Source organism: Nannobrachium achirus, assembly GCF_963921795.1.
Source record: "Nannobrachium achirus genome assembly, chromosome: 11".
In the NCBI taxonomy this organism is placed as follows: domain Eukaryota; kingdom Metazoa; phylum Chordata; class Actinopteri; order Myctophiformes; family Myctophidae; genus Nannobrachium; species Nannobrachium achirus.
This window is the reverse complement of record NC_137820.1, coordinates 58,863,064-58,888,360: the sequence shown is the minus strand read 5'-3', so window position 1 is coordinate 58,888,360 and position 25,297 is coordinate 58,863,064. Positions and strand designations below refer to the sequence as shown.

The following is a 25,297-nucleotide window of genomic DNA, read 5'->3' as shown; positions in this document are numbered from 1 at the left end:
TAGCTAAAAATAGCTAGTCTACAAGCGCTAAACGTCTCACAATGTGGCGAGTTCTTTATTTAGTTATACTTACAATATGTTAAAACTTTATGAACCTTAATACAAATAAGTTGGACATAAAAAAGGAGTAAAATGTTAATACTAGTCATCAAAAACTACTAATATGGACTGAAGTAATTAAAGGAGGTCCTGTTTTTCATGTTTGGAATTAATATATATAAATAATGTATCAGTATTCCGATATTAACCTGTGGGCCGCATTAAGTGAAGGTGGGGGCCGCATGTGGCCCCCGGGCCGCCAGTTGCCCAATGTATGTTCTACACTATGTGGGACTTGTTACAGAGTGATAGCATGTACACAGGGGCGTCACAAGGGGGGGAAAAGTTGGACTGAGTTACTAGGGCCCAAGGTGGAGGGGCCTTAATTATTTTATACTTTAGCTATTGAAAAATAGCACAGATACAAGCTCACAGTGCGACAAATTGTGTGGTCCAAATAAAGAAATAAAAAGGTTTTGAGAACCACTGGTCTACTGTATTGCTATCCCACGGTTACCTTTATTCCATTCTCTTACTTTGTGCAACATTCCATTAAACTCACGTATACTGATTTGTATCTTATGTATGAGTTAGCAGACCCATGCGATTCTATGGACACATTTCCTTATAATGATGACAAAATAAGGCAATCCTCTTCCCCAGATTCTCACTACCTTTTCTGTGGAATTTCTTGACGTCCAACTGCACCGTAACTGGCAATATGCACGTGTCAGTTATGTCATCATATATCCAGTAAGTTGCCTACTTTCATTTTCATTTTAACGGATAGATTATGTATGGGTGAGCAGACACATGACAATCAGCCAATCCGGTACACTTCCCCAAGTCCAGATTCTCACTATACCTTTTCTGTGGAATTTCTTGACCTATGACTTCACAGTATCTGGCAATATGTACATGTCAGTTATGTAATATATCCAGTAAGTTGTCTAGTTTCAGTTTCATTTTCATGCTAATGTATAGATTATGTATGATTAAGCAGACACGTGACTCAATCAGGCAATCCCCTTCTTCAGATTTTAACTACCCTTTCAGTGGAAGTTGGCAATAGGCCTACATATGTACTGCTCAAAAAAATTCTTTGAGCTTTCTTTTAGCAGTACTACAGTATACTATACTCAAATAAATTCAAATAAATTAAGGGAACATTTTGTTCCCTTCATTTCTTTGAGCAGTAATACATGTATGGCATCTGTCAGACAGCCTTTGCTTGAAGGTTCGCGGCGCCTCCATCTAGACATAATTTGCCGTGCTGTGCCGCACCATGGCCAAATACATATCATTTTGGGGGACCTTGACATGAAAAAGTTTGAGCACCGCTGACATAGAAACAGATTTTTCAAAAAACCTTAGAAAGATTTGAAATATTTAAAGACTTGCACAAATTTTCACTATTAAAAAAAATAGCAGATCTAGCTAAGCTCGCAGCGAGGCACTTGGTGCCATGCTGTGAGCTTTTATATCTGCTATTTTTCAATAGTCAAAGGACAAAATAACGTGTAATAATGCGTTCCCAGTCTAAATGGGTTAAACCCCCTCCTCCCCCAATGAAGAACATTCATGGGGGGGACGCAGTGAATCCTTGTACCCAGGGCCTAGCATTTAGTGCGACACCCCTGCATGTACAGTGGGCCTATACCACTGATTGGTTACACATTTTCTAAAAAGGTGGTGCCATAGTTTTGTTCTTTTTCTGTTTTGTATGTGTCTCTGGAGTTTAACATTACTCTAATAGACCCCCGGGTGTGGTTATAATATGCAAAAATATTTGCATATTATAACCACAGGGAAGACACATTATTCCCTGTGTATTCTTGGTTTCTCCCTGGAAGCTGAAGGCCTCTGAAAAAAAGTCTTCCTCCAAGTATATCATTATACCTGATGATTATGTTTCAAGGGGTAAAACAATCACGACACCCTGTCTTTAAGTTTTAAACTTTAGATCAGGGGTCTTCAACGCTTTCAGGCCAAGGACCCCTTAGCTGAGAGAGAGATGAAGCAGGGACCCCCTCTATATATTGTAGGCCTATAAAATTGTTAAAAATGTTCATAGATTTCTTAGACAGCTTCTTAGACAGATAGTTTTGTCTATTTCCATTACTGGGAACGGTAACGGTTCGCCATTTCGACATATCACTATTCCGACATTGATTTCCAATTGTCGGAACTACGGTACGTTTTTAGTACCATAAACGTCCTGCTATTCCGACAATAGCCGACAATAGCCGTTTCAATGTGTCGGAGTGGCGAGAGTCCCGGCATTCCGACACGGCCCCCCATCTGGCTAATCTCCACACATTCTGTTGCATTGACGTCCTTCCTCATGTGGGCTAGTTGGGTTAATGATTGATGTTATCGATTTTAAATGCTCAATATTCATATGGCTCTGTTGACTGTTGTAATGTGGAATGCTTGGAAATATAGACTATATTTTGTCATAAAGACAAGGTATTAAAGGAGGTGGCGGCGAGGAGGCGCATGGTGATTTTGTGCCCATTTCCACAAAATGCACGCTGTTTTGACAGCTGTTGTCTGTCGCTGTCTGTCTATGTCGGAAACCCGACATGTAACCACTGGGAACACAGATTAATGATCACAATAAGAAGAAGACAAAGACAAAGAAGAAGAAGAAGAAGAAGAAGAAGGAGAAAAAGGAGAAGAGGAATCACAGAAATACAAGGGTGACTATTGGTGCCCATATATGCCTCTCTTTTCTTCCCCATTAATACCCCATTCATCCAACATCCCCTTAACTCACGGAAGACAACAGTCTTGAACTTGCACTCCTCGGTGTGTCCACACAATTCAATCTCTACAAAAGGGCTGGCGATGTTGCGGCCTGGCTTAGGAAGGTGCCTGGCTCCTATCACCTGCAAGGGGCAGCAGAGAGCAAACACAATGGCTGTCACAGAATATTCACCAAGGTAATCATGAGCATGACATGCCCAACCAGAAAAATACACCGCAAAAGGTAACTCTGATGTTACTGCGTACAGTCCAGGGGTGTTGTTGCCTGGATTATTCATGAAGCTTTCCCAGAAGAGAAAGATCCCATGATTGGCCGCTAGTTGCGCTGTTTTCCCCCCGCGAGGTACCAAAAAGATTTGTTCTCCACTGGACCTCATTCATTTTCCTCTTTGATTTTCTAACCTTAATAAACATCGTCATAAATACTTTATAGTTCCTGTCGCTAGTGAAAAACTGCCTTTCAATTACCATGATATGCGTTTTGTGCAAATATGGTCCCATTTATGTTAAAATTGATGATAAAATTGCGGGGGGCGTGGCCAACTAAACTGATACCAGCCGGCTGTGTTCTTCTTCGTGTGCAGTATTTCGGGAGGCTCTGACCACATTCTCCCATGCAGGGCCGATTCTAGGGTAGAGCGAACGGTGCGGTCGCACAGGGCCCCGCACCTGCAAGGGCCCCGCGCTAGGCTTGGTTAATTGATTTAGTTTTGTTTTCATATAAAATCTTCACACAAACACCGCAATCTGCAGGACGGAGACAGAGCCTGTCAAAGATGGCTGTGATATCTCCCTGACAACCAGCAACAACCAGCGAAACGGCTGACTGTCCCTTCGGGCTATGGGATTTACTGTATCTAGTTTTGAGACACGGGATCTTACAACTTGATTCAGCGTTCCCTTCCCTTCCGTTACTTACTTATGAGAGAGTTGAGAGAGAGAGCATCATATCTGAGCGAGGTAAGGCCAGGGTAATGTTCTACAAAGTTATGAGAAATTCCCTCATCTGACAACATGACGATCTTGTGTCTGATTGATAGCCTAGTAGTAGTGAAGTAAATACATGGTCCCATCCAGCTATTGCATTAATTCGGCAGGAGTCTGCTTTGTGGCCGACAATAAAAGCAGCAGAAACATATGCTTCTGTCTAACCGTGTTAGAGGTAGAGTTGCTGCATAATTCCATAGCATTTATAGATGCACAGCCACAGAAAATCGTTTGCGCACACGTGCGCGTGCAAGTAAAAAAAAAATGCGGGGGGGGGGGGGGGGGGTTCGGACAGACTTCGCTCAGGGCCCCGCATTTCTCCCAGTCGGCCCTGCTCCCATGTATCCCTGCGGTTGCACGTGACCGTTGGCAGCCAATAGCATTCCTTATGATTCCTGGGGTACCATTCAAACAATGATGGCAACACCCATACAAGGGACAAAAAAGCGTCATTTTCGCCCGCATAGAAACCATGGCTTTGCATCGTCCATATTTTTTTTACAGTCTATGGTACAGTCACTTAACTTGTAAAAATGGATGAAAGAAGAGGGGTAATGTGTTTCTGTGGGTACCTACCCTGACACAGATGTTGTACTTGATCTTCTTCTTGTCCAGTTGAGGGTCATAGCCGTCCGTACGCAACAATTCCGGCTGCAGAACGTATCCTGTACGTCCATTCAAACTGAAGAGGGCGCTGTTCAGCTGGGTGTATTTGTCTATGCAAACAATAAGTCATCTGGTATTAGGAATCTATGCAGTCGATTCACACAGTCACACTGGAGACAAATTCTGCAATTATTGGAGGCTAATGGAATTGGTGGAATTGTAGTATTTGTATCCAGCTTTGAATTTTCTGGTCAGGTCATAATAATAAAGACTGGACCCTATAAAAATTGGACCCTGCTTGGCACTTAGCATCAAGGGTGAAGCAGGGACGTGCTGGGCCCCTGGGAAAAAGAGTTGGAGAAGCCCTCAGTGCGCGCTATATAGAGAGATCTCTCTCTATAGCGCTGCTGCTGCCGTTTCAGATCATGACAAGTGACAAGCCAGTGGGCCAATTACATGAGTTATATTTTGTTGTTGTCAGGTGGAATCCTTGTACGTCCTAAACCATTTTAAAAATGATTTAAACTAGTGAAAACAGCCGATCTACAAAATTGTATGGTGAGATTAATGGATTACTTTGTTATATATATTACGGTGTTTCACTGTAATAGAAAATGTCATTGACACTTTTATTGTTAAAAGAGATATCTTTTTAAAATATTTATTTACCGTAAAATAAACATTTTCTTGTGTTATTTCCTTTTTATGGATTTTCACAGTAAAATGTATGGTAATTCACTATCTTTGCAATTTTCAGTTTTCAGTTAATTGTTTTGCAAACTATTACCATAGTTTTTTACCAATATAAACTATACATTGTACAGATTCTTACCGTAAAATAAAATATTTTATTCTTTTAAATACAATATGGTTTTTCACCGTATTACTATGAGCATCAATACATTTTACTGACATAAAACATTATTTTAACAAGATTGTATGGTGAAATTTAATGGATTACTTTGTTATATATATTACGGTGTTTCACTGTAGTAGAAAATGTCAGTGACAATTTTATCGTTAAAATAAATATTCAAAAATATATATATTTACCGTGAAATAAACAATTTTCTGTGTTATTTCCTTTTCATGGATTTTCACTGTGAAATGTATGGTTATTCGCCGTCTTTACAATTTTCAGTTTTCAGTTAATCGTTTTGCAAACTATTACCATAGTTTTTACCAATATAAACTATACATTTTACAGATTCTTACCGTAAAATAAAATATTTTATTCTTTTAAATACAATATGGTTTTTCACCGTATTACTAAGAGCATCAATACATTTTACTGACATAAAACATTATTTTAACAAAATTGTATGGTGAAATTTAATGGATTACTTTGTTATATATATTACGGTGTTTCACTGTAGTAGAAAATGTCAGTGACAATTTTATCGTTAAAATAAATATTCAAAAATATATATATTTACCGTGAAATAAACATTTTTCTGTGTTATTTCCTTTTCATGGATTTTCACTGTGAAATGTATGGTTATTCGCCGTCTTTACAATTTTCAGTTTTCAGTTAATTGTTTTGCAAACTATTACCATAGTTTTTACCAATATAAACTATACATTTTACAGATTCTTACCGTAAAATAAAATGTTTTATTCTTTTAAATACAATATGTTTTTTCACCGTATTAATAAGTGCATCAATACATTTTACTGACAAAAAACATTATTTAAACAAAATTGTATGGTGAAATTTACTGTATTAGTTTGTCATTTATATAACGGTGTTTCACCGTAGTAGAAAATGTCAGTGACAATTTTATCGTTAAAAGAAATATAAAAAAAAATATTATTTACCGTGAAATAAACAATTTTCTGTGTTATTTCCTTTTCATGGATTTTCACTGTGAAATGTATGGTTATTCGCCGTCTTTACAATTTTCAGTTTTCAGTTAATCGTTTTGCAAACTATTACCATAGTTTTTACCAATATAAACTATACATTTTACAGATTCTTACCGTAAAATAAAATATTTTATTTTTTAAAATACAATATGGTTTTTTACCGTATTATTAAGATCATCTATATATTTTACTGACAAAAATCCTTATTTAAACAAAATTGTATGGTGAAATTTAAGGTATTACTTTGTAACATATATTACGGTGTTTAACTGTTATTAATAAGGTCAATAACACTTATGACAGCCAATGACCGTTAATTTAACATATTTTTTACCCTAAAAGTTACACTCTTTTCTTGTAAAGGTTTTTATGGTTTATCACCGTCACATGTACAGTGATTCACTTTATTTCAATTTACAGATTTTTACCGTCGCTGTTTTACAGTATATTACCGTAAAATTTACTGTCATTTTTTACAGTGTAGAGAGAGATCTCTCTCTATAGCGCTGCTGCTGCCGTTTCAGATCATGACAAGTGACAAGCCAGTGGGCCAATTACATGAGTTATATTTTGTCGTTGTCAGGTGGAATCCTTGTACGTCCTAAACCATTTTAAAAATGATTTAAACTAGTGAAAACAGCCGATCTACAAGCACACAACGCCTCGCGGTGCGAGGCATTGTGTGCTTGTAGATCTGCTGTTTTCACTACTTTTGTGCGACAGCCTTGTATGATGAAGCAGGGCTTTGCTTTGCGAAAAAATTTACACATTTGAAACTTGGATATACAAGGTTTTCTGCTCGACAGTGACTGCAGAAAAGCGGGACAACTCCCGAACGGCCGGGAATGAACCGGCCGTTCGGGAGTTGTCCCGCTTTTCCCAATGGCCAGCACGTCCCTGGGTTGAAGGGTTGTTGTGTATACTAGTGCCATGTCCAGGGGATGTGCTTGTACCGCCTCACGCTACAGAAACCAGAGATAGGTTCCTGCCCTATGGCGTCATTAAATACCACTCCCCCGAATAAGGAATCCCCATTACACCACTGTTATGTGACAGGGAACGGGGCCTGGTGAAGAAAGGATGCAGCAGTGTAACTGCAGCCATTATTGATAAATCAAAGCGACCAGTCAAACGGAGGTGTTATGACAACAGTATTATGACCAGTGTGGTCATCCGTGTTTGTAATTGCGACCGTAGGTCGCATTTACTATCAAAAGCTCCACCGGCTGTCCGTGCGTCAGTCAGTGGGTCCGTCACACTTTTGCCCTGCTCATATCTCCACAACCGTTGCCCCATCCATGGCAAATTTTGCACACACACTCCTTGACTGCCAAACTACAACCTCCAAGGACCCCCGGAGCCCCAGGGACCCCCAGGTCCCTGGGGGACCCCCAGATGTAAAAAAAAGACCAAATGTGCTCACACGGCACACGTCACACTTTTTCCCTGCTTATATCTCCGCACCCGTTGACCCGATCCATGCCAGATTTTACACACACACTCCTTGCCTGCCAAACTACAACCTCCAAGGACCCCCGGAGCCCCAGGGACCCCCAGGTCCCTGGGGGACCCCCAGATGTAAAAAATGACCAAATGTGCAAAAATGACCAAATGACCACCCCAACGGGGCTGCTCACGGGGAATTCCCGGGGACCACCGACTCCTGGTGCTCCAGAACGGATGCAAAAGTGGTGGCGCCCCCAGTGGACAGAAATGTGTTTTGCGAACATCGGCCACTAGGTGGCGCTAGAAAAGGCCCATTTGAAAACTTTAGGGCAGAGGTTCTAGATTGGCATCCAGGGAATGTGTGTGCTCACTTTGGCAGCGACCGGGCCAACGGCGACTGAGATTAGCTGCACACAAACTGCGAGGACACACGGACGGACGGACGGACGCACGGACGGACGGACGGACGGACGCACGGACGCACACACGGACGGACGAAGGGGAAAACATACTCTCCCCCAAGCCTTCGGCTGGTGGAGACAATAAAATGGCGAACATAGTAGATCTACAAGCTCTCGACGTGTCGCTTGGTTACGTGTTGAGCTTGTAGATCCAATATTTTCACTATTTGTTTGGGGGGAGAAAAGAGAAAATGTTTGAAATTGTTTGCCTATAATGACATTCCCAAAATTGTGGTTGGAAACATTTTAAGGGTTAAACTTTTGCCTTTTAGACCCTTACCCCTCAAAGTGACAGGTGTACAGTATATGTGAGATGCAGTAGAAGACTCATCTTGTGTTGCCTATGTTTGTTTAAGAACTTATGGCCATCTACGTATTCGACTTTAGAACAAGGAAAGTTACAGTGGCCATATTTGCAATCGCCAAGGTCATACAACAGGTTTATGGTACACTATGCTACCCTATGTGAATGAAAAAAGGTTTACTGCTTGAAGCAAATGTTTATGGTTTCATTTGGGAACTGAAGATGTAAAAAGGTCTTTATTTAATGTGGTTAAATTTAAAGTGTAAGAAATCTCAATGTTAAGATTTGGTGGGAGTGTAGCTGCCAGTATAATGGTTTATTTCTTATTTTTGTTCTTTATTTTGTATTTGGTTCTTTATGTTCATATGGCCATGTTTATGCCCAGATCATATGTATAAGTTATAAGAAGTATTTATTTATTTGTACCGGAAATGGTTATGCATGGAACTCCTTATATACAGTAGTCTAGCTGGGACTCGAACCCGTTAGTGGTTGCACTTCCCCCCACTTGAAGTGGCGATGCGGAGGAAGGTACGTTTGTCCTTGATCCTTGAAGTGAATATTCAACATTATATGGGTTTGAACATCTAGTTAATGACATGACTTTTATTGCAGTTGTGTTGCTGTATGAGTCTGTCCCTGGGCATCATGTTACGCCATTCCCTTCTCAATGCAGCCAGCAAGGTTAGCCCCATATAGAACCTCACCCGTCGCTGCGTCCTGTTGTGCTCCGAGATGAGGTCCTAGAAACATGGCCGCTGGAATCGGGCGACAGCCTCCACATCACAGTTGGGAAACACACAAAACGAAATTTTGTCCAAAAAGTAACGGCAGTTCCGAGCTCCCAGACTGTGAAAACCTCACCTCGGTACATAAAACTGCGGCATGAAACAACCCCTTAAAATCGCTAGTTTTGTCAGCCGGTAATGTTTACAAGCCTGGAAGTTGCAGCCGGAATGGCAGCATTAGCGCCCTCTCTGGTCGAACGTAGCCCCAACCGTCGCTGCATTCGAACAGACATTCGACCAGAGAGGGCGCTAATGCTGCCATTCCGGCTGCAACTTCCAGGCTTGTAAACATTACCGGCTGACAAAACTAGCGATTTTAAGGGGTTGTTTCATGCCGCAGTTCATGTTTTATGTACCGAGGTGAGGTTTTCACAGTCTGGGAGCTCGGAACTGCCGTTACTTTTTAGACAAAATTTCGTTTTGTGTGTTTCCCAACTGTGATGTGGAGGCTGTCGCCCGATTCCAGCGGCCATGTTTCTAGGACCTCATCTCGGAGCACAACAGGACGCAGCGACGGGTGAGGTTCTATATGGGGCTACCAGCAAGGTATATAGTTTGTTTGTTTTGCATTTTGCTTGGTTTCATTGTTAATTTGTACAATTGTTTTGTTTCTGTTTGTTAATGCAAGTATTTGTTGTTTTATGCTTTATTTATGTAGTTCGACGGTTTGTATTGTTTAAGCTGTGAGAGCGCTTAAATAAAACGATCTGTATGCAGAAGCAGAACTACGGTGTCGTTCATGACTGGAGGGAGTGACAGAAAGAAAGAAAGAAAAAGCATTAAATTCCAGATGAAAATAAACATATTTAAATAATCCACTGGTCCCAATTGGGCATTTGTCTGAGAAATCCCTTGTGTACTTTGACGTCACACAAAAGTTGTTTCTACAAATGTTTGTAAACCTCCACAAAATATTGTTGAGAATGCGCACCACTCTAGCATACAGTAATCAGTGGTTCCCAAACCTTTTAGCCTGTGACCCAAAAGAGAAATTAGTGAAAACAGACGATCTATAAGCTCACAACGGGTTTCGCGCCGTGTAGAGTGCTTGTAGATCGGATTTTTTCTCTATAATTATTGTCATTATTTATTTATTATGGAATTTCTTGTATAACATTCTTATTTGTTAAAAATAAATAAATAAATATATATATATATATGTATGTGTATATGATTCTTTTGTAGGAAAATACATTTGTAGATTTACTCGAGTCGTGACCCAGGAAAAATTGGTCTGTGACCCACAAATGGGTCCCAACCCACTGTTTGGGAAACAGTTCCGCTAGTAGACACAGGACATAATAGATTCCGGACCACTCTTTCTATTGGGAGATTTTATACGATTTGGTCAGTGGTGGAAAGTAACTACGGTAAGTATCACCATTACCATCTCAGAGGCGACTATTGTACTTTTTACTGCACTACAATTATTTGAAAACTTTAGTTGCAAGTTAAGTGCATTTTGAAAAATCTGAGTACCTTTACTTTGGTACTGTAAGTGTATTGCTTTTGACTTTTACTCAAGTAATAACTTGAATACAGGCCTTTTACTTGTAACAGAGTATTTCTATATTGCGGTATTTCTACATTTACTATCGATTACTCACCCCATGGAGACTTGAATTCATGGATATGTAGTTTTTGTCACATTCCTAAGCCAATACTTGGAGGAGGAGACTCTTTGTGTCTCCATAGGGAACAAAGCAGGCTCTTTGTGTCTCCATACTGACCACTGCTGGTCATCAAATTATTGTCTCAGGAATGCGACAAAAACAAAAAAATTACCTGACTTATCAAACAGGCATAATTTATTTTGTACTGTTGTTATATATTTTTTACTTGCACCAATTAAATTAGAGGTAGGAAAGAAAGACAAAAACAATGATGTTGTGAATGTTTTACTTGGATAAATATGCACCAGGTTTACACAAACACTGACATACATATTCCAAACAGTTTTCATACTGTACATCCTGAGAATAAGCAACAACAACACCTAAGCCTTAACCACTCGAACCCTAACATTCGTTCACAGGAAATAGCAGATCTGCAGGCTCATTGTAGATCTGCTATTTTCAGCAAACAGGTTTGGTGTAGACTAGAGGGGGAAAGAATGCATGAGCAGAACAAATACAGAGCTGGTCAACGGTATTCGTTTACTAAGTATACTGTATAGAGGGTTTAAGTGGTTAAATGACACATTGAAGGTATGATTGACAAGTGTCTGCAACTTATGCTCAAGAGGCTTAATACTTGGGGCATGAACTACTTATTTTGTTTTCATTAAATTATTGTTAAATCAAAGGGCAACTTTGTCTATATTTAACCTGAATCAGATAGTTTAAGTTATTTGCAAATAGCCGATGTACAACTTCACAACATGTCACAATGCCACACGTTGAGAGCTTGCGGATCTTCTATTTTCAAGAAAGAATACAATTTGAACATTCTTTTTAATATTTTTGAAACAACACAATCTTGTATTTGGGTCCCTGGAAACAAAATCTTTTCAATTGGGGCTCTTTGGCCAAATAAACCTTTTGGGTGTCTTTGATGTGAAAAGGTTTGAGAACCACTGCTTTTGACAAAGAACCACTGATTTTCCATAATGTCCAGTTAGTCCACACATTAGAAAAAATATGATTCAGGTAAAATAGAATTGCCACAGTTTCAATTTAGCAATGGGCAGAATAAAGGGCAAAATGTACGTTTCATACATTAATTAGAATGCATTTCTGGGGTATTTTTTAAATCTTTTTTTTTCAATTTCCAATTTTGCATTAGAGTAAAACTGACAATTGAAAAATATATTGCAACGTTGATCAAATTGAAGATTCAGTCATAATGACAAGTCAAAAGACAATACCATAAGCACACACATTTGTAATTTGTGCCACGTGATATGTGACACTGTGCTTGTGTGTATATATCATTTTTAAAACATTGTTTTCCATGAGAAACTTGTCCTTTTGAAGACTTTTTGAGAGCACGACACACACACACACACACACACACACACACACACACACACACACACACACACACACACACACACACACACACACACGCTGTATGTATACATTTTTATATTTTTTCGTTCATGACTTTTTATATGCAATGGCTTTTTTATTTTATCTTAACGTATATAAATAAAATAAATATAACAAATAACATGTGAACAAAGAACACACATTCATTTGGTCATTGTAATCCCTGTTGCAGGCTATAACTGCCTCCAAATGTTGCATGGGTATTAAGGCCTTTAGATTTGCTTCTTTTTCTTGCTTGTTCAGACTTAATTTTTTGGACTTCTTGTCAGATGTAGGTTGATGATCAGACTGAGGGAGATGCAGAGAGATGTATCTGCTGCTTGGTTCAACAGGTCTTGAAGCTTTGAAAACAATCCACAATGCATTCTGTTCAGTACTTTTGTTCTTACGGAAACAAAGGAAAAAATCTGTTTAGTTGTACATTTCTGTTTACCAATTAGCGAAAGCACTAACACATTGTTGTTGTGGCCAGTAGGGACACATGTGGCCAGCAGAGGGACACATGTACTCTCAAGTAACAGGGTGATATTGTACAGTGTTTGGTACAACAATGGCTTTCATAAGTAGCTACACAGTAAAATCATCAGTGTTATTTCAACCATTTGGTTACGTATTGCACTCAGAAGTTTAACACTGAGGGTCGTACTGTGTACACTACAGTATGCTACTGTAAGAATGTGTCATTTGATATAACTGTAATTCTGCCAGTTTCTTTTGCTAATAAAAGGAAAGTGAGTGGCGTGTGAATGCCATTGTACTTACCACTCTCTAGTTAACACTTCTCTTCCCTCTGTAAATTACTGAAAGAAAACACATTTAAGTGACATTAGAGACAAAATTGTATTGAAAGATTTCAGTTGGTTATGAATAATTATGTTACTTTTGTATAATATGACTCCTAGTCATTATGGAACTGTTCCATCTCTTAATGTAAAGCAACACAAAAAAAGACGTATTGAACTTCCTATCAGGAAGCACACAGACAGTGTTGTCTGTCTCACTGCACTGGCTGCCAATATGATGTGATGCTATTTTCATAGACTGAATATTCAAAGTGCCAATAATATACAGTACTCACCCATTCCTACATTGCTCCCCGAGCAAGTTACTGAAAAAAGACACAAGAATGCAAAGTCAACCAAAAGCAATCATGATGTTAATTATGTATTTCAATATTCATTGGCAATATATTATACAGTATCCATATCTCCACTTAAAGTTTTTTTGTACTGTCTATTTGAATTTGAATTTGAATTAGCCTTTATTGTCTCCGAAGAGAAATTTGTCTTGGGCAATGGAGGTACAGCGTACAAAAGATACAAAAAGGTACAAAAAACCCCAAAGACCTATTTACATATACATACATATATACACCTAAAATTCATCCCGCACCCATCATGACACCCCAGGCCAGTGTGCGATATATCAACAGCCTGTGGTCCAGATTCCCTGTCTATGACTTACTTTTTCATCATTTTTTGTAACCAAACTCAATCAACACAATTCAGAACAAATTTCGAGTGCAGGGTCCCTTCCACTGGAAATTGACAAGTGACCTGCTGGCAGTACCTGAATATATCCTCTGGGGGCAGAAGTGGACCTTGTCGCCTGCTGGCAAGACTGGAGCTACTGTTACATGGTAGACGTCTCCACACTGCACACTGCTGATGTCACAGCTGTTTTCCCCAGCCGGGGAGGTGCAGGTGTAGTTGGCACTGCCTGACATATCTACTGTGTAGTTGTAGTTGCCGCCAGGAGAAGAACGCCAGTACACCCGCAGTGCGCTGTTGGCCAGTCTGTATAGCTTTATGCCCGATGGACAGCAGGCACCTGTAAGGGACAACAATTTCTCTTAAGTCATACATCTAATAGTGATCTTATTAAAGCTGCAATTCACGGTTTATGTAGGGATTTCAATCCGGGGAGAAAGCCTGTTTTTGGGCAGGTGTGATATTACACTTTGGGCTTCATGCAATACCTCTTGGTAACCAGTAGTGGCCCTCGACCTTAGGATTTGTATTTCTCAGTAGAAGAGCAGTCTAGTCATTTTGTATTACCATACAGATTGTTTAAAGTTATACCATGTAACTTTTTTTATAAAACAAATCTTAAAATTGTCCTAACTGTTAAATCGCTAAAGTTTTAGAACCCCCACTCTGTTATTTTCAGCTTCTGAAGCCTTCTCTTTATATGTTTTCTATGAGTTGTGAGGGGGGGAGAATTTCCCGGCAAAATGATGTCATCTCCCACATGATACACTACCGGCCAATCACAGCGCCGATCATACACCACCGGCCAATCACAGCGAGTCTTGCTGTCTCTAAAGGAAGTAGCTTCCCTCAGCAACTGTGTTTACATTGGTGAAGGAATCTTGCTTGCTACTCCCTCAATTCTGGTCTAAAAATGATGGGAGACGGCTCTACGGAATCGTATCGGCAAGGCGGAGGTGCTCGCGACGGCCGCGGTGGTCCGCGGACCCCCGTTCCGGTGGTCCGCGGCGACTCCGGCCGAAAAAAGCAATACCGCTACTGACCACTAGTTGAGCAGCTTCCACAGTACAGCTTTAAAAAAAAAAAAAAAGATTTTGAAAGTTATGGATTGCTTATTTAAAACACAATCAGGAAGATTTCACTGTGGACCTTTGTGCACTGTACTATAGACAAAATAGTCGTAGGCTATAAGGGACCTCATTGATTGTGTCACAAGTTATTCCTTGTAAGCAAACTAATTCAATTGTTTTAGGGAAGTTCTATCGCCGTTAGCAGAGACGTCGGCCTGAACTATCTATTTATTGGGACCGGGCAATTAAAACCGATTAGTCTGATTAACCACTTAAGCCTGTATTATACAGTTACTATTATACAGTAGAAAATAGATGATTTTCAGTGACAGAAATTTCAACTCACTGGATGAGAAGCCCTTATAGGTGCACTCAGACTTGTGGCCCGTGCGGCTGTAGGCCTCCATGCCCACGGTGTAGTTGGTGCCACAGGTGATGCATCCCATGAGACAGTGGTAGTCCTGGGTGTGACAGCGGGCATAGCCCCGCGAAGACGTCAGAGAGGTGAGGAACAACGCTGCCCCTCTGGCGTAAGACCATGTGACGTTGCTCATCGCCATGGTCACCTGTTCCACGGTCAGGTTTTCTGGGCAACATGGCGCTGGTAAGGGAAGAGAGTGGAACAGTCAGTCAGTACAGAGTGCAGTGTTTTTGTTCTGTATACAATATGATGCATCCATCTCCATATAATAACTTTTTGTGTTTTTTAACGGCCTTCTTGATCATGGACATGAAACTCAGGAATTGATTAAATACAAATGCAAAGGCATGATTTGACTGAAATATCCTGTGGCAACTGATATGAACACTGCAAAAGTATTCAGAGTCTGGGGTTTGATTTGCATTCAAACTTTTCATCTTTATCTTGAGCTGATCAGATTTGGATGTCTGGTCATTCATTTTTATGGCTGGTGGGGATATGTTTTATCCCTGCTTCCAGTCAGACTGTAGCCTATAAACGACCAACTTCCGTTCCGGAAGAGGGCGGGTACGAGGCTAGTCAGACTGCATTTCTTTTAGGGAAATGTATGTTACCCACATTATCACTGATGTTAATATTCTGGGACAATGTCAAAATGTTTCAAACTGCCTACATACAATATTAATTTCTTCAACATACGTTGATTCTTGGGGAACCCTTTTAGTGACAAATGAGATGATCATCATACTATAGGAAGTCTCTCAGACTCTATAGTCATCTTCGACCGGTTACCTGTTTCCAGATCAACGCTGAAGCTGGGTAAACTGTCACCGGCATCGTTGCTTGCCATGGCGGTGATCTGGAATTTGGTGCCACATGGCAGGCTGGCGAAGCTGCAGCTGTCTGAGGCGGTTGTGCAGGTGATGGGGGCGGTGGTACCCTGCTGTGCTGCCACGGTGTAGTTGGCAGCGCGGTTGTTCGCTGTCCAGCTTACGCTGACGTAGTCTCCTGTCTGGTTCACCTTCAGATCCTGTGGCATGCAGGGAGCTGGTGGGGAGAGAGGCCAGGATGAGTTACAGCCTGATTTACACCTTGTCCTATTGCCGCGTCGCTCGTTGGAAATCAGCAAGCAGCGCGGTCAAACAATGAAGTGTACATTCGGCATTTGTCTTCATAGTCGACTTCTCAGTGTACATTTGGCATTTGCCTACAGTGCCTACATAGTCGACTTCTCAGGGTTAACTTCATTCTGAGAGTGTACACACAGGGAAGGGTCCATTTGGTTACCTGTGTGTACACTCTCAGATGTAGCACTGAAGGTTTTACTCTTTCATTCCAAATTCTTCCACACCTGGGTTGATGGCACTGTGCCATAACATAACTAACTTTTGTACAAAATACATGATGTGTCAGTGATACGGCTAAAAACACATACTGTACTCTGTCTTCACACAAAAATGCATCTTAACCCTATATTATGTATGTTTGTGCAGAGTGTGTGTATGTATGTTATACATTGCTTTTTGGCAATGTGGATTTCTAGGAATTTGCATGCTTTGTTTCAATACATGTTTTTTTGTTATGCATGCGACTTACGTAGGTACGTGTGTACGTGCGTGAATGCGTGCGTGCACATACCCGTGCCCCTGGTGCGAGGCTGGCAGGTGCGGTTGCAGCCTCGGATTTCATTGCAGGGTACCACCCGCACATTGTAGGTGCTGTCACATGTCAGGTCAGAGAGGGCACACACGGGTGCTGTGTCGTTGCATACGATGGTCTCGTCACTGTCCACGGCCCTTGTCTCGTACAGCTGTGCCCCGCGCACAGGACTCCACCTGATCTCCAGGGTCTCTGTGCTCACCAGGCTGACGAGCACGTCCTCTGGGCAACAAGGCACTGTGGTACAGAGGAGATTGAACACATGATGAAGTGACGTGAGCTCATTTTATACAGCATCACAGCAAAAGCCGAGCCATTTCCCTACACTCTGCCTGTCTGGTCTTTCGAGTCCAGTAACCTTGGACCCTTGGTTATGGTTGCACAGTACCTGTGGAAAGCCTAGCTCTGTGTCCAGCTCTGATCTGGACATTTCCTCACACACACATCCAAGCATACATTTACAGACAGGCAAAAGTGTTCAGGAAATGGTCACAATAAACATGTAATTTTCATTGGCAATATTTATAAAAACCAAATACATACTTAAGCACTTCTATGAAATATGGAGAAACAATATTGTTACACAAAGTAACAATATTTGCTCTAGATCAAAAGCGAATTGCTCCCCAAAAAAAAAATATATATATATATGTTAACGACTTGAAACCCAGTATCACTATTCTGGGGAGAATGTTCCCCAAGAATAACAGACCTAGATCGACAGTTTTGGGCGAAGAGATTTGGTGTAGAGTGAGAAAAGGAGCGTACCTGTGATAGGGATGAAAGGAAGGTGTTGTTATTTTTCATTTTTTGTATTATTTCTTTAAATGCAATGATGTTTTCTTTTTGTTTCTTTTATTTAAACACATTGTATTTCCGTTATGGTATTTATGTTGTAATAATATTCCTTTCCCCTTAATCATGTTCTCTTTTTCTGAATGGACTGCGGGACTTTAAGTGAATGGAGGTTCTGGATAGGGTAACTAGCGGCCATGTTGCAGCCTATGCAGTGTGGGGTTGACGTCACGGCTGGCCAATTGAGTGGCAGCTGGGCGGGACGCAGGACTATGAATGGGACGGCGCGTCTCAGTCAGAGGGAAGCAGGGGAACGGAGCAGACGTGTTGTGAGAGAGCAGAGACACCGGGGGTTCTGAGGAACCACGTACGCAATATAGAGACTCATGGGACTGAGTAAAGTAGCTATGCTACGCTAAGTGAGAACCATTGTGCGAACCTTATAGTTTACAGCGACGGAGAGACTGGCGAGCCGGTGAGAGGAACGAACCGGTGCCTGGCCTGCTGTGAGAGAGACGGTCCGAGCTGGCCTGCTGTGAGAGAGACGGAGAGAGACGGTCCGTGCTGGCCTGCTGTGAGAGAGACGGAGAGAGACGGTCCTGTGTGTCGCACGCCTACATCACTCACCGGCAAGCGTCTGCTTGCCGGGTGTGTAAGTACCTGTCTATCGCGACACACAAAGTTAAAGCACCGCACTCTAGGACAACCATTATGCACTTGTGAACAGATGAGCTGGCGGCCTCCTCTTGTGTGTTTCAGAATCTGCCGTGGAATTGAGACGTAGGATGTATGCTGTTGAACCCCCTCTCTGCTAAGCTGTGTGGCTATATTGGGCTCCCCGGTGCCCCCCCCTTGCTATACTTATTCGTTCGGACACTAGTGAAGTGCTCCACGATACGCACCTTGCACTTTACTAGTAGAATTGAAGATAATATTTTAACTACCAGTAAGACTCCCTAATCAGGAGATAAGCGACCGTTGGTCGCTTATCTCCACAAATAGGCCAAAAGTTTGTTTTACCAATTATTACACTCTATGTGAACATTTACATCAACAAATCCCAAGTACTGGTTTTTAGGGGTGCTGAGTGTGGCGCAGCAGCGTGTCATGCATTTTCTGACACGCGTGTCATGAATCTCCTAACAGGGCATCATCTGGGATACAATCCCTTTTATGCCCATATATGGAGATCCCTAACATAATCCCTTTCATGCCCATATATGGAGATCCCTAACAGAATCCCTTTTATGCCCATATATGGAGATCCCTAACAGCATCCCTTTTATGCCCATATATGGAGATCACTAACAGCTAACAGAATCCCTTTTATGCCCATATATGGAGATCCCTAACAGAATCCCTTTTATGCCCATATATGGAGATCCCTAACAGAATCCCTTTTATGCCCATATATGGAGATCCCTAACAGAATCCCTTTTATGCCCAGTTGGTTGCTAGGGTAAAAAAACATGGTTGCTATGGTAAACAGTTGGTTGCTAGGGTAAACAGTTGGTTGCTAGGGTAAAACCATGGTTGCTAAGGTGGTTGCTAACGTACACTAACAGACCAGCAACAACAGACTGTTGCCACAGCAACGTACACAAAGGTTTGTGTACACATGTGGTGTGATGTCATACTGAAGATATATGACATCACACCGTACACAAACAAAGGTGTGACGTGTGACGTGTGACGGACGGACGGACGGACGGACGGACGGCCGGTGGAGGTTTTCATAGTAAACTGCTCCCTGACGGTCGCAATTAATAAATGCTTTGAATTGTTTTATTAGTTAACGGCGCCTTTTAGGAATTTAGGTTTTTCTTTTGTGTTTTATTGTTTTTGTGGCGGTTAGAGGCCTCTGTCAAGGTTAATAAAATATTGTAACTTTGTACCCCCCTGAAAACGTTGTGGTGTCAGTCTCTCCAGGGTGTTCGTACCCATTTATTGCTCTCCCAGCCTGGTATTACTACGAACCTGTGTCTTAGCCTAGTGGTGTGTAAACCTTTAATGGTTTGTTGGTTAAAGTCCAACTGGCGTTGTCCGGCAACAAAGGTCCCCCTTTTTCATTTGGGTTTATATAAGAACAATCATACAACAGTAATATATATATATATTCCTTTAATGATAAATGGTTAATAGTATTGCATTATTATAATACACTTATTTCTGAACGTAAAAGTAAGACTGGCCCACCTTACATACCAAGTACAGTTACAATTCAACGTTTTACTAAGTACAGAGGGTTTAAGCTGCAAAGATTCCCCAGCCTTGTGATGGGAAAAAGCTTTCTGGATAACAATCTTAACAGTGCACTATTGTTTTTGTACAATACACCAGATCTCTCGACAAAATATAGGTCTTACAAGCTTTTTCCACTATATTCACCATTGTTCACTCCAGAATAGGGAATTGGCAGTGGTTAAACAGTTACTTACAGGTGGTGTAGTTGAGGGTCACTCCCTCGGGACTGCGGCCAGCATCGTTATAGGCAAACACGTTCATCAGGTAGGTGTAGCCACACATACAGGTGAAGTCGCAGCTGGTGCTGTTGGTGGTGCAGTTCACTTCAGCTCCATCATCTCTCTTGATGAAGGCCTTGTACTTGTCAGCATGGGGTGAGCTATTCCATGACAGCGTACCGTTTCCTGCCTCTGTCTCCTCGACTGCCAAATTCTCTGGTGGGCAAGGGACTGGGAATACAGGATAAAGTTTAGTGTTTAGTGTCCTATAATCAAAATGAACGGCAGTATATAAATCATCCTGAATCAAAGTAATTCAGGGATATACTGATTCTCCTATGCAGGATATCGAGTTAATGTCAAGTGTCTTAAGTTTTATGAAAAGTAAAATAATTTACTTTTTTTCTCAAATAACATCTGTTTGAAATGGATCGGTTTTGAGGGAACTGGCATATTTGTTTTAGAGGGAGAAGGTGACACAGGTGACAATTGAAGCTCTTAAATGCAAATGTGCTGCCTTTTTTTGGCAACTAAAGATCATATTTGGATCATTGGAAAATAGGTCCTTAATCAATCTCTCAAAAATGTATTGTGAGAACTGCTATAACGCATTGTCACCTAACATAAATCAGGAAGTCAGACCTCATTTTCCCCAAATAAAACTATTAAGTATCATACACGTGTTTAAACAAACAAAAAAGTGATATTTGTGAGTAATCAGTGAAATATCAATGTTTATGTTATATGATATAGTGGTAAAAGTCTAATATCATCTCATCTCATATTATTCACTTTGGAAACCAGGGGATGGTTTGACCAATGATCATTGATACTCACAAGACATGAACACCAGAGGAGGGGATGGATAGCTGGGTCTAATAATCAGGGGCTTATGAAGAAATATCTAGAGGTGAATGATGGCAAACAATGAGCACAAAACACTGAAACTGCTTGTGGCATGTTTGTGACAAGTGGAGATATCAAGTCCTGTTGCAAACAGCATGCATTGTCAGGATGAGGTCAGCTTTAGGGTAAATGTCAGTTGTATCATAAGTGGATCAAACCAATGTTGACCTTAGGGCAGGTTGGGACCTATATTCTTTTGGGGGACTGCCCCATAGGTCGAACTCCTGTTGGGTCGAACAGCGTCGGCAGGTTAGATAATCCCGCGTGAGCGTCGGCAGGTTAGATAATCACCCGTGTCACGGTTACTGAGGTTAGGTTTAGGGTTAGGGTTATGCATAGTTTTAGGAAGATCAGATAACAAGGTGGAAGGCTAGGTAGCAATCTTTTTTTCCTCCCAGTGAACGAGTAAAACATTTCTGCTTGAAACAAGCCCTCAGAAAGTTATTTTCTACATTATGTCCCCCCTGTCCATAAAATATGTTTTTAAAACTACATGAGGCATAACAGTACCTGTCTTTCCTTTCACAGAGGTGGACGGCTGGCTGCGGCCGCCAGCGTTCTTAGACATGATGCTGAGTGAGTATGTGGTGTACGTGGGATCAAGGGATCCCAGCTGTGCAGGCGAGGAGGTCACATGGTCTTCGCGGAAGAAGCCAGCGTTGTTCTCAATGCGTATGATGTACCCAGTGGCCCCGGCAACCGGGGTGAACTCCACCTCCAAGGTTCTGCAGTCTGCTCCACCTCCAAGGTTCTGCACTTTTTGCTTCACTACTTGAGGAACCTTGGGAGCTAAAGACAGTTAATGCACACAATTAGTTCTGATGAAAAAACATGCAGGAAGAAGAAAAACATTAAGTAAATGCCCATAATAGAAAACGTAACCCAACGCAACCAGGCACCTTGCATTGCACGAGAGGTACAGTACTGTATGCAGAAAATAAGGGCAGCGATATTTCATAATATACCTCTGGCTGAATTTGGACAAATCTCTTCGTGAACAGTAAAATGTTCCTGTCTACTGTACCTCTGGCTGAATTTGGACAAATCTCTTCGTGAACAGTAAAATGTTTCTGTCTACAGTTGCCTGAAAGCTGAAGATAACTTAAATCCATTTTAAAGGCCTATACTGTACACAAAAGTGCCTTCCTTCTACATTTACAGCAATGGATATGAGCTGGGTAATCGAGGCATGTGATGAGGTGAGAACTGTGCACATACAGTACATTAAATGTCTCTAAGTTTAGAGTACCTCTAAAACTGTAATTCACAGACAATCCAAACCTACATAAGCCCCAATGTTATGCTATTCTCTACTATTCCTGTTTTCTACCCAAAACTCTCTAACTCTAAATCTGCAGTAGTTAGTTGTATACGTTTCTAATAACACTCTTTGTTATAGACAAAGCCACTACTGTAACTCACCTGTGGAAGCATTAAAACGAGCAGAAGCGGCGACTAAAGCGTTATTATTGACCAGAACATCGACCGTGATGATATAGATGGTGTCTGGGGTGAGATGGTTCAGGGAGCCAATCACACAATTGGGACCAAACCGCATGTGTTTAGCGTTGTTTGGTGAGTGATGTGGTGCAGCAGAGAGGCTGTATTCTGTGGCACTCAAGTACTTTGTCCACATCACCGTCATGTCTTTTGATGATGCGTCCCATTCTTCTGCTTGGAAATCTGTAAAATGACATAATTAATTTATGAGGAGATCAAGAGCAATTTTGACAAAATAAACAATTTATTTGTTTTCATTCAATTGCTTCATGTGATGCAACTCCTGCGTTGTTTTGTTTCATAACTATGTTTATAATTATTATGTCAAGCAATATGATGTATGAGACCAATGATTCCGAACACAAATGTAGGCTATAACCTGATATGAACCAGTGCCTGCAGTATGTGTGTGAGGCTGTACAAGATTGTGCCTTTGTGTGCACAGGTGTCAGGTATATTGTCTTCCATTGTAGTGTAGTTGACCATATGCTGTAAATATATTTGTTCATTACAGCAATTAAACAATTAGCACTTAATATTAAGAAATGCAAAAACAATCTATGATACCATATCTGTGTCTCTATTATTTGACGATGATACAGTGGAATGTATGCAAAAAGGAACATACCTTGGAACATACCTTGAACTGCTGTCTGAAAAAGAAAGACATATATAGTTAAACAAATCTTAGATTCAAACATCTGTTGGATAATGTGATAAACTAGTAATTACATAAAGATGTGTCAGTGAAATGTACATTTTCCTTGTAGGCTACATCGTGAAATCAAAATTTGATATTAGTATTTTGTTTTTATATAAATTAATACAAAAAGAAAGTTATTACTTTACCTGTGAGCCTATGCCCAATAGGGCAAAAATCATAAAGCACTTCATAACACCCATTCTCCACGTCTTGTCTCTCCTGTTTACATTTAATATGTTACTTCTTTTCTTCAGCAGCTCTGTTGTCTGTGCTGGCTAAAATACCTGCACCTGCCCCCTCCCACTGGCAAACAACTAATCACCTACAGACAGAGCTGGAGCTTTGGTGCTTGTGCAAGGTAATACCTGTGTAATGTTCTGAGCATGATACCTATGAGGGCCCTTGAGGGGGCAGGAAAACATCAATCTGAATTGGAAACGAGGGTGGGGCTCTCTCCATTCCGACATGTCGCCACTACTCCGACAGTGACTTCTTATTGTCGGAGTGGCAACACTTCCATAGAGGTTAAGGTTAGGGTTAGGGTAAGAGATAGGGTTAGTGTCTGTCGGAAAGGAGACATGTCGGAATGGAGAGATGCACCCATAAACGAGTGTGAGTGGTTTATCCAGCCGTGAAATCCTCAAACAAAACAAAGGAAAAAACAACATTATTACCAGTAAGACTCCCTAATCGGGAGATAAGCGACCGTCAGGTCGCAGCGTGATTTTTAGGGCAAAATGTGTAGGAGCAGTGTCCAAAAATGTGGTTGAAAAAAATCGGCCTGAAGGTGGTGCTATATGGGACAGATCCATGTTGATGAGATGAGTGTAGACATACTGTATAGTGATTTTAGGGCAAAAATTGTAGGAGCAGTGTCCAAAAATGTGTTTTAAAAAATCGGCCTGAAGGTGGCGCTATATAGGACAGATCCATGTTGATGACATGAGTGTAGACATACTGTGTACCGATTTGAGTGATTTTAGGGCAAAAATTGTAGGAGCAGTGTCCAAAAATGTGTTTTGCAAGAATCAGCCTCATGGTGGCGCTAGAAGAGGGCCATGTGAGAAATGAGGGGTGGGGTCTCCGCGCCGCCGAGGCGGACGAATAGGTACCAGCCCCGGCTCTCCCGGTCGCTCCTAGCCCGAGTTACGGCATTTTATGTGCGCTGCAGTGGCAGGGGGTCCTCCACTGGGGGCGCCACCACTTTTGCATCCGTTCTGGAGCACCAGGAGTCGGTGGTCCCCGGGAATTCCCCGTGAGCTGCCCCGTTGGGGTGGTCATTTGGTCATTTTTGCACATTTGGTCATTTTTTACATCTGGGGGTCCCCCAGGGACCTGGGGGTCCCTGGAGCTCCGGGGGTCCTTGGAGGTTGTAGTTTGGCAGGCAAGGAGTGTGTGTGCAAAATCTGGCATGGATCGGGGCAACGGTTGCGGAGATATGAGCAGGGCAAAAGTGTGACGGACGGACGGACGGACGGACGGACGGACGGCCGGTGGAGGTTTTGATACTAAAATGCGACCTGACGGTCACACACACACACACACATATATATATATATATATATATATATATATATTAGGGGTGCAACGATACACAAAATTCACGGTTCGGTTCGGTTCGATATTTTGGTGTTGTAGCATCTCGACTCTTTCTTGATATTAGTATCTATTATTAATATTAGTATTATTTTTCAAGTCGAGATGCTACAGTGTCATGATTTGATTTTCGATACAAAAACAAAAAAAGACCCCAGTTTTTTTCCCTAAAATGTATTCAAACTAAGAGCATTGCAGCGGAAGGGGTTTACTGGTGCCACTTAAAATCTCCCATTCATTTTCCACATAGACTTTTACAAAAATATTTATAACAATTATGTTAAGCCTAGAACCTACCCTTTGTTTAGCGATTTTCAAAATATTCTTTTCATAGAAACAAAGATTTCATGTTCATAATTCACTGAAATCCTGGATGGCT

The 25,297-nt window shown here is 41.3% G+C and overlaps 1 protein-coding gene across 1 annotated transcript in view; it reads right to left on the bottom strand.

Annotated features, from left to right (window-relative positions):
* Window positions 1-22,764, bottom strand: part of LOC308294490 (fibronectin type III domain-containing protein 7-like) — a gene marked incomplete at both ends in the record, with an annotated part of 29,757 nt that extends 6,993 nt beyond the window's left edge. Inside the window, 11 exons of the mRNA XM_080737223.1 lie at window positions 2,819-2,930; window positions 4,372-4,511; window positions 13,096-13,116; window positions 13,395-13,424; window positions 13,886-14,146; window positions 15,223-15,477; window positions 16,090-16,344; window positions 16,936-17,193; window positions 20,190-20,429; window positions 21,630-21,908; window positions 22,542-22,764. Of these exons, the coding sequence (XP_080593349.1) occupies window positions 2,819-2,930; window positions 4,372-4,511; window positions 13,096-13,116; window positions 13,395-13,424; window positions 13,886-14,146; window positions 15,223-15,477; window positions 16,090-16,344; window positions 16,936-17,193; window positions 20,190-20,429; window positions 21,630-21,908; window positions 22,542-22,764 (2,074 nt within the window). The remainder of the gene's footprint in view (window positions 1-2,818; window positions 2,931-4,371; window positions 4,512-13,095; window positions 13,117-13,394; window positions 13,425-13,885; window positions 14,147-15,222; window positions 15,478-16,089; window positions 16,345-16,935; window positions 17,194-20,189; window positions 20,430-21,629; window positions 21,909-22,541) is intronic.
* Window positions 22,765-25,297: the final 2,533 nt, after the last annotated feature.